The sequence below is a fragment of the Vigna unguiculata genome, chromosome 3 (assembly GCF_004118075.2).
Source record: "Vigna unguiculata cultivar IT97K-499-35 chromosome 3, ASM411807v1, whole genome shotgun sequence".
Classification (NCBI taxonomy): Eukaryota; Viridiplantae; Streptophyta; class Magnoliopsida; order Fabales; family Fabaceae; genus Vigna; species Vigna unguiculata.
The window spans coordinates 50,709,062-50,727,784 of NC_040281.1; the positions used below are offsets into that span (position 1 = coordinate 50,709,062).

At 32.0% G+C, this 18,723-nt stretch overlaps 2 protein-coding genes and 1 long non-coding RNA gene across 3 annotated transcripts; all 3 read right to left on the minus strand.

Annotated features, from left to right (window-relative positions):
- Window positions 1-2,275: 2,275 nt before the first annotated feature.
- Window positions 2,276-3,002, minus strand: LOC114176498 (probable calcium-binding protein CML31). Its single transcript, XM_028061561.1, has one exon. It carries the CDS (start codon window positions 2,893-2,895, stop codon window positions 2,473-2,475), a length of 423 nt encoding a protein of 140 aa, XP_027917362.1. The 5' UTR covers window positions 2,896-3,002; the 3' UTR covers window positions 2,276-2,472.
- Window positions 3,003-7,468: 4,466 nt separating this feature from the next.
- On the minus strand, window positions 7,469-9,497 carry LOC114179921. Its single transcript, XR_003603549.1, has 3 exons — window positions 9,413-9,497; window positions 9,250-9,334; window positions 7,469-7,554 (listed from the first exon to the last, which is right to left on the minus strand). It is a non-coding gene; the product is annotated as an uncharacterized LOC114179921 (long non-coding RNA).
- Window positions 9,498-11,105: 1,608 nt separating this feature from the next.
- LOC114179385 (argininosuccinate synthase, chloroplastic) lies at window positions 11,106-15,595 on the minus strand. The gene is made up of 10 exons (XM_028065712.1): window positions 15,406-15,595; window positions 15,115-15,167; window positions 14,962-15,001; window positions 13,476-13,614; window positions 13,060-13,108; window positions 12,705-12,887; window positions 12,463-12,537; window positions 12,199-12,384; window positions 12,037-12,125; window positions 11,106-11,942 (listed from the first exon to the last, which is right to left on the minus strand). The coding sequence occupies exons 1-10, from the start codon at window positions 15,473-15,475 to the stop codon at window positions 11,390-11,392; spliced, it is 1,437 nt and encodes a 478-aa protein (XP_027921513.1). The 5' UTR covers window positions 15,476-15,595; the 3' UTR covers window positions 11,106-11,389.
- Window positions 15,596-18,723: the final 3,128 nt, after the last annotated feature.

An 18,723-nucleotide genomic window follows, 5' to 3' on the forward strand; every position in this document is an offset into this window, starting at 1 on the left:
AAGAAATGGTAGAATTTGTGCAGGACGAGGACGAGCAAGAATGAGAGGGAGACATTACCGGTGCAGGATGAGCAAAACAGAGGAGACCACAGACCTTCCGCACCCTCTTTCAAATTCAAACACTTATCCTCTCCCAATATTACCTTCTTAAAAGAGAAGACAACAATGGTTGTTTAAGGTGCCAACCACAAGCCGTTTGCCAACAGTTAACGATTGCCCTGATTTAATACTGAATTACAAAAACGAGGACGAAATTGAGACCAATTAAAATACGAGGACCAATTTGAGATTTCTGAACCAAAACGAGGACCAATGGGGTATTTTAACCAAAAAATATATATGTAGGTTATAATGGTACTTTGAGTTAGATAACAAAAAATTCATTTGATAGAGAGTAGATAGATCCATGAAATATATGTATTTTTGTCTACCTCTTTTTATTCATTTGGCTATACTTCTCTTTCAGATATCACCATTTATTATCTATTATTTCCTTTTCTATTTCCTAAATTGAAGCACATATGCTTGAGATCTTTCACCCTTACAAAATATTTTATCAGATAGGTGAGTTGTATCGGAAATTAAGTGAATAAGTTTAGTGCATGATATGTTTAAATTACAAAACCAACTTTCAACTAAATCAATCGAAAAAGTTGATAAATTAATTAAAAAAAAATTCAATTAGTCTGTTTTCTTTCTCCAGCCTTCAATGTATATAGCCTTAGAAAAGTCATCATCAAATTTCTTAATGGGTCACTTTAACTATATTTATTTTTCATACGTCAACTTTGGTTTAACATAATTTCCTTATATTTGGCACTCATTTACACCTACCATTTTTGTTGGAAAACACTATCACACTTATGATTTTGATCATACAGCTATGACTTTTTCCAACTTCTCTCACAAGAATCCGAAACTTATTTTCCTTTAAATTTGACCCTACAACCATTCTTCAGAATTTTCAACTCTTTGACATTCAAAATACCGAACAAAGTAATTTCTAGTTGAGAACTTGTTCGTCCCTTCATGACAATAAGTTTCTAAGTAATATCATATTATTCATTTTTTTTACCTTATCTGGCACTGGCAAATAAATTTACAATTAGATTACTATCATTATTTTCTTTTTTATATATTAAGTAATCAACTTCTATGGTATTTCTATCCTTAAATCGGATAAATCTTTTTCATAAATTGAATATTCACTTCTCAACCAATTTTTAATCACTATTAATTAATCGAATAATAAAAAACAATTAGCTTCTTTACAGCGCCACGACATTAATATGGCTTTCCTAAGTTCTTTTCAATAGGTGATGTATTAAGAAAATAGGGTCTAAGTATATTTTTATCAATGTAATTGTATTAATTTTTGTTTTTTTTCTCAATTATAAAATTTTTGTTTTCAAATTTGACTACCATTCAAGTTACACCACTGTGTTATAAAGAGTCATGTGAAAAATCAAATTTCAAACAAAAATACCATATATTTGTAAATGTAAAAAATAATGTATTTTCAAAGATAACAATAAAAAATATTAATACTTTTTATCCATAACCGGACACTTTTCTGTCCTTCTTTCGCTTCATTTTCAAAAGAAGCTGATGAATCAAAACACATAAATTATAAAAGAGCAATGAAACTCTTTAATCAAAAGATCAATTCCCAATGTTCCTTATATACAAGTGTATCTGGATTTATTATTGAAAATAACGTAAATAAAATTGGTATTTGATCTTTTAACTATATATTTTCGTTTCTTCTCAAAGAGATGAGCAAAACGGAACAAGAATATTTGTTCGTGACAGAGACCATAACTCTTTAATATAACTCTTATTAGTTACTTTTTATAAAAATTAATATTTTTAATTTGACTCCTCGTCAAATTAGTTATGGTCTTTATTATTAATTTAATTAATCATCACTTTAATATAATGAATATTACACATTTAATTATTTTTTATTATATATATATATATATATATATATAATCCAAAGCTAACACTCAATTCTTCTAATTTGGTTGGAAGTTAAGATTCTAAAAACTCGAATACTACTAAACTCCATAAACATGGTGAAGAACGACACACGTAGCAAGTCCCTACCCATTGAACTTTGGGAACTACGAAAATGGAGACATGAACGCCGTCTTAAATTCATTCAGTTAAACTATGCAATCAGACACAGACGAAAGGAAAGTGTTCGAATAAGACTCTAAACTGAATTTGAAGAAAATGAAAATCTTATTCAATTACATGAATCAAACACATGTTTAACACAAAGCAAAGAACAAAGTTGATTCGATAAATAATTCGTTACATTTCGTAGCTCTGTACTTTTGTCATAACCAAAATCTCATTCCACAAAAAGCGATTTACAATTCCAGTATGTGTATCGATGAATGAAGAAACAAAAGGGAATGAATAAGGATCAGACACAATGTAGAAAGAAATGAATGAGATGATTAACTAGTTCATCATGACTCTGAACTCTTCAAAGCTAAGCATGCCATCACCATTCAAATCAAAGCGAGCAATCATGGCTCTGCACTGATCCATGGACTTGGATTCACCCAACTTCTTGAGCATCCTCTTCAAGGCTTTGGGCGTGATGAAGCCACATCGTTCTCTGTCGTACAAATCAAAAGCTTCCCTTAAATCCTTCACCTTCTCTTCCTCTTCCACTCCCTCCATCATCTTCACCAAATCCTCCAAACAAAGAAACCCATCACCGTCAGAATCCACCGCCGCAACCACCATCTCAGCCTCTCTCAACCCAACCTCCCCACCCAGCATCCCTATTCTGTTCCTCAACTCACAAGCTGAAATCTTTCCGTCACCGTCCTCGTCCAAGTACCTCAGCACCCGCTCGTATTCACCACCCTTCATCATTATCCCTCTCAACAAACAATTAAACACGTGCCCGATTATCAAACTAAGTTGTTGTCGTGAAATGTTTGTTCTGCTCGGAGGTTTATATATAAGCTTCGCGTTGTGTAAATGGCGCGTTTATTCTTTGCCAATACTGTGGGAAGAAGAATGAGAATAAAAAAGGAACAAAACAATGACATATGCAGTTACTTATTTACGCGGAGCCAATGAGAGATAAGAGGAGACTTCAAAGTTCAAACAGTTCGAGAACAACATTAATGTTATGGTCAAAGGAATAGGGAATTGTTATTTTATGTTTTTCGTGTTTTAAATTTGGAATTGCATGTTGGCAATTTGGCTTGGTGAGAGATCACGAACGAGCAAGACGCGTGCGGGTGGCTTGGTGCTAACCTGGTCACACGGTGGGTACACTGCCTTTATTCAATCTTATCCTTTCCCTTTCTGTATTTTCATTTTATACACCCAACTTACCCAATATAAAAATGTGTATTAATTACATCTTCAAACCTTCTAGCCCTGTTCAAATTTCGGTTATTTTTCTAAAAAAATAAATTGGTTTTCAATTCCCAAGTTTAAATTGTGTTCATGTTTGAATTGGATCGTTTACATATTGTATTAAAAATAGTATTTGTGATTTGTGAAATGTTTTATTAGTATATTATACGTATGATTTATGTTTAAATTGGTCAACGTCACAACAAGAAATACTAGTATTGTTTCGTTCTATTAGAGGACAAACAAAATTTGGCTGCCAAAACAGGAAGTTTGTCACGTTTATTTATTGGGTTGAAAATGAGAGAGATGAGAGGAAAATTACAAACTTTGTCACGTTAATTTTTTGGGCCAATTGTGACGTATAATAAGTGTGAGATATGACATTGTTTTTTGTTGTTGTTTGTTTTAGCAGTGTAGAGAATAGAGCACAAGGAATTAAAGATGAGGCATTTAAATGACGTGTGGACGGAATCATTCTTATGTGAGCAGAGAGAAGGGCTCATTTTGAGAGTATACAGGAGATTATGCAAGTGAAAATAGATTATAATTAAAAATTAAATTTTAACAGTAGGAAAAAACTTATAATATATAATTAATTATAAATTTTATCTTATAAATCAATTTTGTAAAATTGAGTTAAATTTAAAATTTACTTTTTAAATTGATATTAAAATTATATTTGTTGTTTATTCGATTACTCGATAGATTTATTAATTTTTGGATCTATTATATGTCATCAGATCGAATTACTAATCTCATGTTTGTCCCAGATGTTATAACTTAATTATATATTATTATTTTATAAAATTATTGGTATTTTTTTTTTAATTTGAACAGTTTTTTAATAATAGAAAACATTTTTATCAATAGTGTTTTTTCACTAAAGTAATAATAATAAATTAGAGTTGAATTGTGTTTGAATGAAAAAGTTTTAGACGTTAATTTATTTTTATAATGAATTTAAATAACTTTGATAAAATAAGTTGTTATAAAATTAACATTATATAATTTATAATAATAATTTTATTATTTAAAATTAAATAATTCTATATACTATTAAAGCGTGGTATCTTTTCTTTGTTGGGAGGACTGTGGTTGGTTTGACGAATTTTCACACAAAGTGAAAATCAAACATGAATTTCCGAGTTACATGAATTTCATCTATAAATGTGGACGTTATAAAATAAAATATTGGAAAAGATTATATGAATTTCTATATAATGAAACTATTCATTTTTTTTTAGAGTTCTTTGATTTTTTTTCTAGAGGTTTTGTTATTCTAGTCGTTTGATTGAAGAACCGAGACCGTAGGATTGATCCTTTCGGCAAGTTCTTCAAATTGGACCGATCAGTTTCTCCGTTCGCGTAAGTTGAGTTTCCGCTCTCCTTTTAGTCTTTTTCTGTTTTCTGTTATATGCGAGCTCTCTTTCGCTTGCATGCGACGTTTTAATCATTAATATGAGTATTTGTTGATCAATGATCATAATGATAGGTCCTAATCGTTCTTATGATGTTTCTATGTGTACATAGAGCATCTTGTGGAGTTAGATACATTTTGGTGTTCTTTGAGCGGTTTGGGTCTACAAAGTTGCTTTGTCAGGTAAGGGAAGCCGATAATTGACTTTATTTAAAGAGTTCAATGAATATAATAGTGTGTAGTTAGAATTGATCGCTTGATTTGCTTTTTATTGTGAACTAGTTGATGCTTTATATAAGTGAAATTTTGAATGCATTGTATGAGTTGAGGTTGAATTGGAAAATAAACACTTGAATCATGACTCTAATTGTTATCATCTCACTTTGCTTGAAAACCAACACTGCCATGGAGGTGCCAATTTGGATCATGAAATCAAGTGAAACATCTCCCAACGAAAAGATGTTTTTACTACGTTTTTATTTTTATAGTTTAAAAATAGAAAATTTGGAGATAAGTTATAAAATTATAATGCGTGATACAAAATTACTTATGTTTAAAATTCAGGCATCCTTTTTTACTCAATTATAATTACTCTATGATGCAGGGAAACTAAAAAGACTCAATAATAATGCGAATAACATTTTAGGGGAATTTGAACTAGAAGGTCAAGAATGCAAATTCTGAAATTGTCAAAACAAAAAATATTTCTCAGTCGTTTCTTTCGACCTAAGGGTTGGTTTGAAAACATTACCAACGAACATTTTCTGAAGAAATCTATAAGAGAGCTTACAAATTTCTAGATTTTATTTTTACTCAAATAGAATCTTTTCAACTGTGAGCGTGAATTTGATTTTAATATTTTAATGAACTTGATTTTAATACATTAATATTAATGAAAAAAAAACTATTATAGTATTCATTGAATTGAACCTTTAACCTAAATCTTTTTATAATAATACAGTTTTAAAATTTTTAATATAATTGAATCTATTAATAATATATTAATTTTTAAATTATTAATTTGATAATTGAATTGATTAATATAATAGTGAAATTAAAATATCTTGTAACGCAGACTTTAGTTTATCTGCGGTTACTTTGAACTCGAAAATTTTGCTTTGTAACTTGACTTAGCCGTCAATTTCAACTACAACTAGCAAATAAGGTAACAGGCGAAAATTTAACGTATATAGTAAAAGTTAATTAGATATTTATTAATTAAATTATTTTTTTTTTGTTAATTAAATAGGTTTAAGTCAATATATGCACAATTATTTAAAAAATATATATAAATTGCGGTATAAATATTATTTAACACAATGGTTTTTACACTCACACAATATATAATATATTTATTATATTTTATAACTTCTAACGTAATATAATATACTGCGGTATAATATTTTAACTCTGAATCCTTAATTAGTTTGGATAATTCTTGTGCATACATTATGTAACCCGTTTTCTTTTACTAATTCGCCTTTTTTTCCTTTAAGAGCGACCTTAACACAGTTGTTTTACTTTAAGAAACATTGGTTAATATATTTTTTATTATTGAAATATATGATATGTTTCCAAACACTTAAATATATGAAATGATGTTGCTTATACAAACAATGTTTTACGTATTTTAAATGATAAAATATATATTTTCAGACCCATTTAAAAGAGAAAACTAATAGAAGTTCTCAAGTAGAAAGTAGGATATAAGACTCGCCGAAAATCATTTAAAGAGCTCAATAAACAACTATATATTATGGTATATGATAGGATCATTGTATAAATAACTTTAAATTTTTTAACAATCCTCTTCTTAATATATGAAGATACCGGTTGTATGATATAGTTATCACCTTATCTTCAATTTACTTAAGAAACAGTGAAAGATAACTTTTTTTTGTCTTCATATATATTTTTCTGTACAAAATATATTGAAACAATAAACAAATTGAAAATAATGTAATAATTTAATAATTATAAGTGAAATACAATTAATTTGAGTTGAGGTCCTTCACCAACGGAGCAAACTCCGGATCTTTACATAATATAAGGGTCTTCTATGTTCTATGTAATCATAAAGCAAGAACATGAAACGGGTTCCATTACTAAGATCGTTAAAATTAACATGAAAAGCAAAACATAATCTAATATTTGACTCATTCAAAAATCAGAAGAGAACATGGTAAAGAGGTATCATTCTCCTTTGTTGTTTCTTCAGAGAAGTTACATCTTGAGTAATTGGTTGCCATGATCAGATTCATTTAGTTTTCAAATACAAATATGTTCAAAAGCCTTGTTACAATATTTAATTTACATCATTTGTGTTTTTACGTAGGATTTGTTCCTATATAGTTTATCAAAATTCATGATATTTCCTTGGAGATTGATAAATTCATTTTGTGCATTTGCTCCCCGATTTGACTTCCCTGGCTTTTACTATTTAACGAATAGTCTTTTTGCAATGTTGATTATTCAATTTCCATATTCCTTATATTGATGATCCACGAATTTTTAATTTAGGTCAGGAGCTATCATGCAAAATGCAGTTAGCAGAGATTATAAACAGCGAAGAGCAAAAAGTGAGGAAAGTTATGAAGAAGATCTTATCAACCAATTACCAGATGGAATCCCTGTAACCATTTTATCTAAATTGCCAATAACTGATGCTGCTAGGACCAGTATCCTCTCAAGAAAATGGAGATATCTATGGACATATTTTTCTGGATCCTTGGAATTTGATGGTTCACCTATCATGAAAGACATGAAAAAACACATTAAGAACGCTGCAGAAAAAAGGCATTTGCAGATGGCAATGGAGATCATGTATAATGCTGAAAGCCAAACATATACGAGATGGATCGATGAATTGTTGAGTTCACTTAATGGTTCAACTCTACAAGGATTAAAATTTTGGTTTCATGTGGGTTCAGGGTGTGATACTGATAAGTGGGTCCACTTTGCTATTCAAAAGAAGGTTCAAAAGCTTGAGCTGTATTTTGGGGATACAATTGAATACGTTCTTCCATTGCACTTGTTTAAACCAGAAAGTTTTAATTCCTTGCATGTTTTGCGTCTGAAATGCATTACTGTGACCGAGGAGATGCTAGAATATCTACTGCGCTGTTGTCCATCACTTGAAACGTTGAGCTTGGTTGACTCAGTAGTGCCAAAAACTATGAAGGTTTCGGGTTCATCACTCAAGCTGAAAAGTCTAGAATTGATGAGATGTTGGGAGCTGCTAAGACTTGAAATTTTTGCTGAGAATTTGGTGTCATTCAAATACTACGGATCCTATTTGGATACAGAATTTAAGAGTGTTCCTAGTCTTCTGGAAGCAACATTTGGAGGCTCCTTTGTGGAGTTCACTAGAGAAAGCTTTTTACCACATTTGGAAGTGCTTACATTGGATATTACACAAAACATACCTGAAGTGGTAGCCTTTATTAACTTACCATTCCTTTCTTCAGGTTGCATTCCTTGTTCACAGAGTGGTATCATTTTTCTGTCTTATTTTCAGATTTGCTCGCTAGGTCAACTTCCCCAGCTAAAAAATATCAAGCATTTGGAGTTGGTTTCCTGTGTTGATGATGGCATCACACTTGGTGCTTGTGCTTTGTTATTGAGGGCATCACCTACACTGTGGAGGTTCACCCTAAAGGTGAATATCCTTTGGCTGTCAAAAATACTCAAGAGTATTCGTGCTTTGACAGTGTTGTGCATCAAGCAAGTGCTAAAAAGCTAGAATCCTTATATACTTGAATCCGACTATTTTTTTTTTTTTCATGCTCCAGATGCTACATACGAAATCCCCTTTAAAAACAAAAGGCAAAATTACAATGAAATGTCAACACGGTCTCAAGGAGTTGGAATTGGTCGGGTTTTGTGGAGCATCATGTGAGGTTGAATTAGCTACCTACTTACTTAAGAATGCAGTTGAACTCCAGAAGATAACCATTGACACAAGATTACCAACTAGACCGAAACTAAGACCACCGGGGGAACACTTCAAAGCTTGGGACCGTGAGGAAAATAGAAACCGTGCTAAGGAACTGCAAGAAAAAGTGCCACCTTGGATTGAATTTGTTTGTATTTGAAGAGGTATTACAAGCTAAAACATCATCAGTATTGGCATTGAAAAAACAAAAACTTGTAAAGGTGGCTAAGCATCAGTGTTATAACAACAGCAATAATAATAATAATAATAATAATAATAATAAGATAGAAACTAAAAGGTAAATTGGCATGGAGACGAATCATTAATTCCAGTCCCCTGCTTTACTACAAAACTGAAGCTTGGTTCAAAACCCATAAGATCATCTGCACATTCTCAACATGGTCTTTGATCTCCATTTACACATTCTAATACAAAATTTAACTTTTATTTTTATTTGAAATCAGTGATTGTAATAGGGGGGAAAGAAAAAGGAGAAACAATTATATACCTGAGCCATGGAACAATGACTGATGTGTCTAATCCACCACTGTAAGCCAGCACCACCTTATTCAATTTTCCACGTAGGCCACCACCTGCAGTTGCTTCAATAACAGCATGTCAAGTAACAATTTTGAAATTGGGAAAAGAAGGAAATTCAAAAAAATTGGGACCTTTGTGTGAATGGAAGGAGCAGTAGCAGGAGATGCATTTATCTCAGCCATTGTTACAAAATACAGCACTCCACAAGGACAATAACAGTATAGTGCAGGCAGCGTCCTTTGTTTGTATGTATATGTCTCCATACTTTGATTTTGAATATAAATAAAATATTTATAGTTTTAAATATAAATTAATATTAATTTACTCTATTTTATTTAATGAAACTATTCTTGAAATACATTTCTTTAATCAAAGTTTTATTGTCATTAATTCTCTTTTATATTTATTATCATATAATAGTTTTGATAAAAAAAAACATTGTAAACAAAATTCCGTGCTTATTAACGAACTTGTTTAGTTTACGTAAATTAATTATTTTTCTTAAAAAAAAAAAACAAAATAAACTAGGAGAGAGAACAGGAAAAAAGAATGCCAAAATTAATTTCTTGATGCCCCAAAGGCAAAGAAAGAACAAAAGTTAGAAAAATGGGACCATGGACAAAAAACCCTACCAGGAGGAGCTCAACCTTTTTGTCCTGTAGTGTAAGTGATGTGAGTTACATAACTGTACTATAATGTATATAGATATAAATTATAAATTTCTAATCAAAACTAATAATTACATGCCAAGAGTTAAAGATTTGAGTGCACTAAGAACAAAAGATATTATTTGTTACCAAATGATCTTGTGTCAGAATTATCAACTTTTCAAAAGCCAATAAAAGGAAAATATGAATATTAAGTGTAATAATAGTATTTGTAGTTTTAAAATTTACATTTTAAACATGTATGAATCAAGATAAGTAATAAAAATTAATTTTGTGTAATCTATTTTAGTGACAATTTTTAATAATAAAATGATTAAATTACAAGAAAAATACTATCTACAACGATTTATGTTTTTTTACTTTTACTATATTTTTTTATAGTATTTTATATGGTACTACATAAATATAGACAAATTAGTAAGGACGACAACAAAAGTTTGAATGCGGGATTAAACAAAAAAGACATTTGTATACAAAAAGTGTTATTCGAAATATAATTTCTACTGAATATCAACGGTAATTTTTATAATTTGACTTGGAATATTTGTCATTTCACTAATATGTTTCTTTTCTTTATTTTTTTTATGTAAGTAAAACCATTATCTTATCACAGTTATGAACAATATCTTATCTATTCAGCTTTTGTCTTCAATTTTTTTCATTTTATTTTTCAAACACATTCCGTATATAAAATAAAATCATGAAAAGTAAAGAGAAACATGTTTCCAATTATTTTACAGGAACAAAACAAAATTGTCTAGTAAAGAAGAAAAGTGAGATAATAACTTTTTCACGTGTTTCCAATTATTTTACAGGAACAAAACTAAACTGTCCAGTAAAGAAGAAAAGAGAAAAGTGAGATAATAACTTTTTCATTGACAACTGTTGTCTAGACATTCTCAAAATTTCTTATCATAAAAAATTATAAAAATTTTATATTATAGTATAAATAAAAATAACATTTAAAAATATAAACCATGTAAAATATTATAGCGCACAAATCTTTCCTCCAGAAAAGGTTTTATGTACAAGAAACCAATTTTCCATCTCCAACACAAATTTTAGTTTCAGAATACAAAAACACCACTAGAAGTTGCTCAAAAGTGCTTAGAAAAAATCATTATAGCTCAAAAGAGAATGAACATATGCAAAAATGTAAGAGGGATCTCCAATCTATCTATTGTTTGTACATTTGAGGTTATATAAATAGAAACATTATTTGTTTCCATCTATACTACTCTGTTGCTGCAAATGTCACCGCTGATAACAATCATAGTCGAAGCAAACAGACTTCTAAAATCTGATTTGAATTCAGGATGAAAGTTAAATACTGACATTTTATTACAATCTAGAGACCTGATAACAATCCCCAGTACTCTCTAACTCCAATCAATATTTTTAAACAAGAAGATCAAGAACATGTTGAAATTAAACTAACACTTAGAGGCCCTGCTCAAGCATTGCTCGAACCCTCATTGGAAGACCATAAAGCCGGATGAAGCCAGCAGCATCAGCTTGATCATATATCTGGCCACTCTCAAATGATGAAATGTCTTGCCTATAGAGGCTAAAGGGACTTGTACGACTGGTTACAGTAACAGAACCTTTGTACAATTTCAAAGTCACAGAACCTGTTGTGGTCTCTGTGATCTTCTGCATAAAGGCATCCATGGACTCCCGAAGTGGATCAAACCATCTGCCAGCATACACTAACTCTGCATATTTAAGGGCTAATGAATCTTTCACCTGTATTGTTTCTCGATCAAGTGTCAAAAACTCCAATTCACGTGCAGCAGCAAATAGAATGGTTCCTCCAGGAGTTTCATAAACTCCACGACTCTTCATGCCTACAAGCCTATTCTCAACCATGTCAATCCGGCCAATTCCATGCCTTCCACCAATCTCATTGAGCTCAGCAAGTAATGATGGTGGAGAAAGCTTCTTCCCATTGACTGAAACAGGAAGCCCTGATTCTATACCAATCTCAACATATCTGTCAAAAAAGTGATGTGTTCTTTCAAAAAATTTGAAGTATAAAAGTAACTTGGAAGCTAAATATAAAGTGAAATCATAAGAAACAAGCTTACTCTGCTTGATCAGGAGCATCCTCAGGGTCTACAGACATCATGTACATGTCCTTCTTGGGTTCATTTGCTGGGTCTTCCAAAATATCTCCCTTCAATGTCACATATTTCATATATCAGAAAACAGCAACATACATTTTATTTCCAAGTAGTTTTTTAGCATACCTCGTGGCTAAGGTGCCAGAGATTCCTATCCCTGCTATATATGGATTTCTTTGTCACAGGAACAGGTACGTTATGCTTTTTAGCATACTCGATAGCATCTTCTCTCCCTGTAATATCCCATTCCCTCCATGGAGCCACGACGTTTAGCTTGGGGTTCAGAGCAAAGAAAGTGAGCTCAAACCGAACCTAAGAGTTTATGTAGAAATATGTTAGAATAAAACAATTGACATGAATCAGAGTTTTGAGCCAGATATAAAGACTTGCCTGATCATTTCCTTTCCCAGTACACCCATGGGAAACAGCATCAGCTCCAACTTCTTTGGCAACATCAACCATGGCCTATCAATCAGTAGGTATAAATCAATATATATACGGAGGAAGATGAGTGCATTCCACTGTCATCGCTATTATTCTTCAATATAAAGAGTAAATACTGCACTAAGAGCTAACAGAAGAAATGACTCTACCAAATATGATCGATATGCCAAACTTTCAAGCAAAAGTACCTTTGCAATTACAGGGCGAGCCATTGAGGTACCAAGCAAATACTTCCTCTCATAAACTGCACCAGCACGTAGGCAAGGAAATATATAATCTTTTACAAATTCCTCCTTCAAGTCTTTAACCACTAATTGACAGGCCCCACTGGCTTTGGCTTTCTGTTCTAAACCATCCAATTCTTTTATACCCTGTAAAATTTAGTGTTGTAACGACATGCAAATGCAGCAGTTGAATAAGAATTCGGATAGAACAATTTCCCCAGTCTGAAGCTTAAAATCTTAAAACACCTTCTCCAGTAACAAAATTTTGCACAACATCGATATTCATTACAAAAATTAAATGGTAAAACTCGCAACATACCTGGCCAACATCAGCAGTGAAGCATACAACTTCACAACCATAATTCTCCCTGCAACACCAAAATCATTAAATAATATATTAAAACAAGATTACAAAAAGACAGGTAAATTGACAGAAATAGGAATCATCAATTTAGCTCCCATGGTTTACCAAAAAACTTACGAAGCTTTTAATTAAAAAATCATCAATACAATTTCATAAAGGGTCTCTGATTTCTGTTTACACATTCTAAGAAAAATTCAAACATTCTTTTTTAAAGAAAAATCAGTAATAGAACAGCTTGAGGTCTAAATCGATTAGTATTTGTCATATGGATTTTAAAATATAAAACAAAAGGAGCGGAAAAATCCAATATTGCAAACTTGCAACAGAAGCCTAGTAGAAAAATGAGAAAAAAGGATGAGCAACATCTATACCTGAGCCACGGAACAATGACTGATGTGTCTAAGCCACCACTGTAGGCCAGCACCACCTTATTCAATTTTCCACGTAGGCCACCACCCTTCACGGTTTCAGAAACTACCTCTGTATCACTGCGAGCAGCTGCTTTAATGACTGCATGTTAAGAAATTTTTTAATATTATTACAGACACTGAATTTATATATCAAATATATCAAAATCAGCATTTCAAGCAAAAAAATAAAAATAAGGTGCCTCAAAGGACCTCATGTGTTTTCAACACAAATCGTCCATATTCTAAGAAACCACAATTTACCCCTCCAGAAACTTATTTGTCTACTGATACGAATGGTGATTTTAAAATACAAGTGAAAACAAACAAGTCAATTCCAACAGACAAAGAACACGCTACAAAACACTATACGCAAACAACGAACAAGGTCTTAATTAAAGATTCAACCACATAGAACAATAAGATACTCAAGACTAATGTTGGCTTAATTTAAAGATCCAACATCACTGAGAATGTAATATGTTCGTCCGCATTGAGTCAGTTCAGTAAAAAGATTAATAGAGAACTTATAATTAACCCAAGATGAAAAACTAACTTAGACAAGCTCCTTTCTTAAAAAAGCAAAAGAATTTCATTATTGAAGAATAGGCCTTAGTTTTTAAGCACAATATATGCCCAAAAAAGACCCAAATACATGCAAGTGGTTCTTTAAAGCTAAAAGTTACGCATCCGTGGAAAAAACACGACCACATAAAGGACCTTCACTGATATCCGAATCAACAGTAGGGCAAAGAACACAAAGCTATTTGTGCACATTACGTTGATTTGCCTCCAACGCCATGTAGCAGAATAGCATTGTGTCACCTAAACTCCCTTATAAACTCTTATGTGCCATATTGGATAATATTGCCGCATGGAAAGAGAAACAAACATGTGCACCATATGGAATGTAAGCGGTGCACATTTGACCACCGGAGATTGATACTTGATAGCATGCACATCCTATGTGGAGGACTTCCACCCATGATATGTAGCTTGCTTCAGACAATGGTATAAATTTCTAATGTTTCAATATAAATGTCCACGGCAGCATATAAACACTTCAGTTCTCCAATAAACTATAGGCTAAGCCATATTTTTATATCTAACCCAGAGGTGAATTAAGCACAATTGCCCTTTACCCTGCCCAAATCAGTAGAAAGAAGTCACGAAAACATACGAAATGACCCACACCACAACCTCGAAACTCAACACCAGTGACAACCCTGCTTACAGAATTGACAACAGATATCTGCAGAACATCTCAATATTAGCATCACAATTTGGTGATGTGAAGTCAGTAAGGCCAGACCCCAACCCTCGATATTGCGTTGGTTTTGCTAATTAACCACTTAGATATGCTCTTAAAAGCAGAGTTTATAAATCAAGTGAATAAAGGTAATGCATCCAGATGGGAAAAGGAGCTAAAGTAGAAACAAAATAATCTCACCTTGAAGTCTCTTGGCACCAACACTTGTTCTTAACCCCAACTACATGCAACACAGAAACCCAAAATACTTTTAACACCCACAAAACACAAATATAAAGGGAAATGCAAATGCATACGTTCGTAAACATTAAAGTTTAAGCTTTTAAGAATCACCTCTTTGATTGGCGAAGTCTTTGCCTTCCAAAGCTGATGATACAGGAGGCGCCCTGCAAAATAGAGATCAACGAAAAGAACGATGAAATAGGGGAACTTTTTGGTGCAGAAAATCCTCAAAACCCAAGAAACCTTACAATGTCAATGAAAATGAATGAAGGGTAATTGCTCTAACCAAAATATCTTAGCATTTAAAAGTGGGGGGTTTCGATATCATGGTTAAAAATATCAATCAAAGAGAGCGATGCAGAGGTTGGAAATGAAAAAGAAAGAAAAGCAGAAAAAGGGCACCTGTTGTATGTAGTGAAGGAGCAGTTACAGGGATTGAAGAGGAAGGAGAAGAAGCTTTCAACTGAGCCATTGTTCCACAGCACTGGGTGGGTGAGTGATGGAGTGAACTTGTGAGAGTGTACTACGTTAATTTGAGCGGCGTCCTCCACCAAAGAAGGGTTTCAAGTCACGTTAACACTGTCGCAGCTTTATGACAGACCTTTTTGTAAGGTTAAAATTATTGACTAGGTTAAAAATATTTGTTAAAAAAATTCATTAGGTTCAGTTCAAACAACCATTTATTAATTGGACCTGGTGAAGATTTATTTAACATTTACCCTTGCATCATGGAATGAAAGAAAAAAGCGAAGTTAGAAAATGAGATCATTTAGACTAAAAATATAAATTATAAATAAATAAATAAATTGTTAATTGTCCGATTCCTCTGTTAACATAATTTCTTTAATTAGTATATTTAAAAATAACCAAAGTAACTTTGTCGTAAAAATGAATACGGTTAAGTGTTTAAATATTGAAATAAATTCTAAAGTAAAATAAAAGATATTAAAAAAGTTGAATGAATTTTAAAAAATACTTTTTGAAACAACAAATTAATATAAATTACTCCCTCTCAAAATGGGTTGGAACCCGCGAGTCAATGCGGCTCACCACGGGTTCAGACTAAATTGAGTTAAAATTCTTTTATAAATTTCAATATGGGTTAATTCTTTATCTGGCTTACTCGGGTTGAACCTATGGCAAATAAAGGGTCACACAAGTGTTTTTTGTTAAGTTAGGATCATGTTAGATTGTTTTTTTAGCCAACGCACATAGATAATTTGTATTTTTATGATTTTGGTTTTTATTTTGATTGTATTAAAGTTTATTTAGATTTTAATTGGAATTATAATTTAGCTTTGACTGAAAAAAATAATTTTTTTTTAATTAAGTGAGTCCGTGAGCCATCCATGGAGGATCAGATCGGATTCAAATTTTTTTGGCTCATTAATAAGTGAGTCAGGTTGGGTTAGCTCATTAAGTGATTAACTCATGATGGATCGAGCCGGATCGAACCAGATTACTCGTTTTAATATTTTATTTTAGTTATTTAATTTAGTGTAATATAACTATAAATATCAATAAAATGTTAGTTTATGAAATAATTAATTATATCAAAACATAATAATTATGAATATAACTGATTATTAGGGTAATTACATTAATATTAAATAAAACAATTATAATATAATTTATATGAAGACGTAATTAATTATGTCATAAATATTTTATTATTTTTTGTCACATAATTAATTATGTCTAGATATAACTAATTGATATCACTACAAGAAAATTTAATTTTACTAGGGGTTATTTAAGAGAGGCTATGATAACCTCAAGGAAAAATCATATGTGCTTGAGGTTTTCTAAACCTCCGATAACTATCAGGGTTTTTTTTTAAACCCCAGTTAAAATAAGTAGAGGACATTATTTTGACTTCTCGCTTATTCATATTTTTCTTTCATCCTTTCTTCAATTAGTTAAAATAGGATGCATCCTCACCATACAGATGCACAATTCCATTTTCGCACTTTATAGACGTCGGCGATTGTCTACTCTTCATCGGTTCACCCTCAGCCACTCAACCCTAGGTGCGTTCGACCAACCATTCACGAGCTCCGTCATCGCCATTGGCCTTGCCCCTGTCTAGGTTCGTATTCACCACGAGCCGTCGTGAGCATCTCTTTGTTGCGCCTCACCACGAGTTCGCTATTGCGTGCATGCCCTGGTTTGGGTCGTCTTCCGCCATCGGATGCTCACGCACTCCAAGCCTTCAATCTAGCTCTCTCACGGCTGGGGAAAGAAACAAAAACCCTCACCGCTACCGACGACGATGAAGGTATGCTTTTCGTTTTATCCTTCTACAGAGGTTAGAGAATTTGATTCGTGGTGGTTTGAATTTGGTACCATTGTACAAATATTCTAATTCATTCCTATCATTTCGTGGTGTTTATGATTTTATTTTATTGATGCAATTTTTGATTGGATTTAACTTTGTGATTTTTTATTGAACATTTTACTTGGATTTAGTAAATAACAATTTTGATTGTTTTCATTAGTATGCTCTAACGTTTTTTGATTGAATGTGTGATATTGTGTGTCGTGATGTGAAACTAGATTGAATATTGTCGTTGAAACTACAATTGCATTAGTATTTCTTCATAACTCAAGTATCACACACTGTGATATGAAAGGGAGTAACATTCTGTTGGATGAAAATTTTACTTTTAAAGTTGCTGATTTTAGATTGATTTTGGATTCTCACGGTCTCACACACTCCAATGAATTTCACATACCATGATTTGTAGATTAGGACATGCAACTTTTCAAAGCTGTTAGGAACATGTACGTATGTTCTATATAAATTTTCATTGCAAAAAAAGTTACAGTTACATGAGAGTTTTGATTTTGTGTTTATTGTTACTAAAGGTCACGTTTTGCAGGTGGATTTTGGAGTCTATATAAGAAGCCTGGGTGATGACGCTATAGTGGTATTGAAGAAACTTGACAAGGTTTTGCCTCATGTAGACAAGGAATTCATCACTGAATTAAACACTATTGGCTCAATGCATCATATGAATTTGGTTCACCTATGCAGCTATTGCTCTAAGGGATCACCAAGGTATGCTCTCTTTCTTCACAATAATAACTATCTTCTTTATTTGTGATTTTAAATATGCAATCTTTATAGTTTTTGGAAATATTATTTTAGGATGCAGGGGAGAAGTCCACTGCTGAGGACTTACCACCTGAGCATATGACAAATGTCAAGATTAAGAAGGTTAACAATAGCTATAGAATAAATATGGTATTGTACCTTTTAAATTATTGTTCATGAAACTGAATATTGGTTAAATTTCTATTTTTCTCACTGAATATTATTACAACTTCAAAATTACGAGTTACTGTGATAAAATTGTTTTCCAATTCTCATGTTTGTCTACAATTAACCAAAATTAAGGTGAATTATGGTTCAGATAAAGGCACTTATTAATTAATTTTGGCAAATTATATCACATTAGGAGGGGGAGACAATATATTTTACATCTACCTTTTATGAAGTTCTTTTTGTGCACACCACATACACATATAACTTTTTCCTTTACATAAAAGTTCTTTTGCTTCCAAAAAGTACTCTCCAATGTAAAATATTTTCTATGATGTAGATCCATCTCATGTAAGACTTTAAAATGAAGTATACAAGAATGGTAGATTTGGCCAATTCAACTGGTTGGGATGGTGAGAGACAAGTAAGTATCAAATACAGTCACAAATATAACA

Coding starts and splice junctions, on each gene's coding strand:
- LOC114176498 (XM_028061561.1), bottom strand. CDS start 2,895: ATGATGAAGGGTGGTGAATACGAGCGGGTGCTGAGGTACTTGGACGAG.
- LOC114179385 (XM_028065712.1), bottom strand. CDS start 15,475: ATGGCTCAGTTGAAAGCTTCTTCTCCTTCCTCTTCAATCCCTGTAACT. Junction 15,168..15,405: donor TCCTTCACTACATACAACAG/GTGCCCTTTTTC, acceptor TCTATTTTGCAG/GGCGCCTCCTGTATCATCAG. Junction 12,538..12,704: donor CTCGCCCTGTAATTGCAAAG/GTACTTTTGCTT, acceptor ACTGATTGATAG/GCCATGGTTGATGTTGCCAA.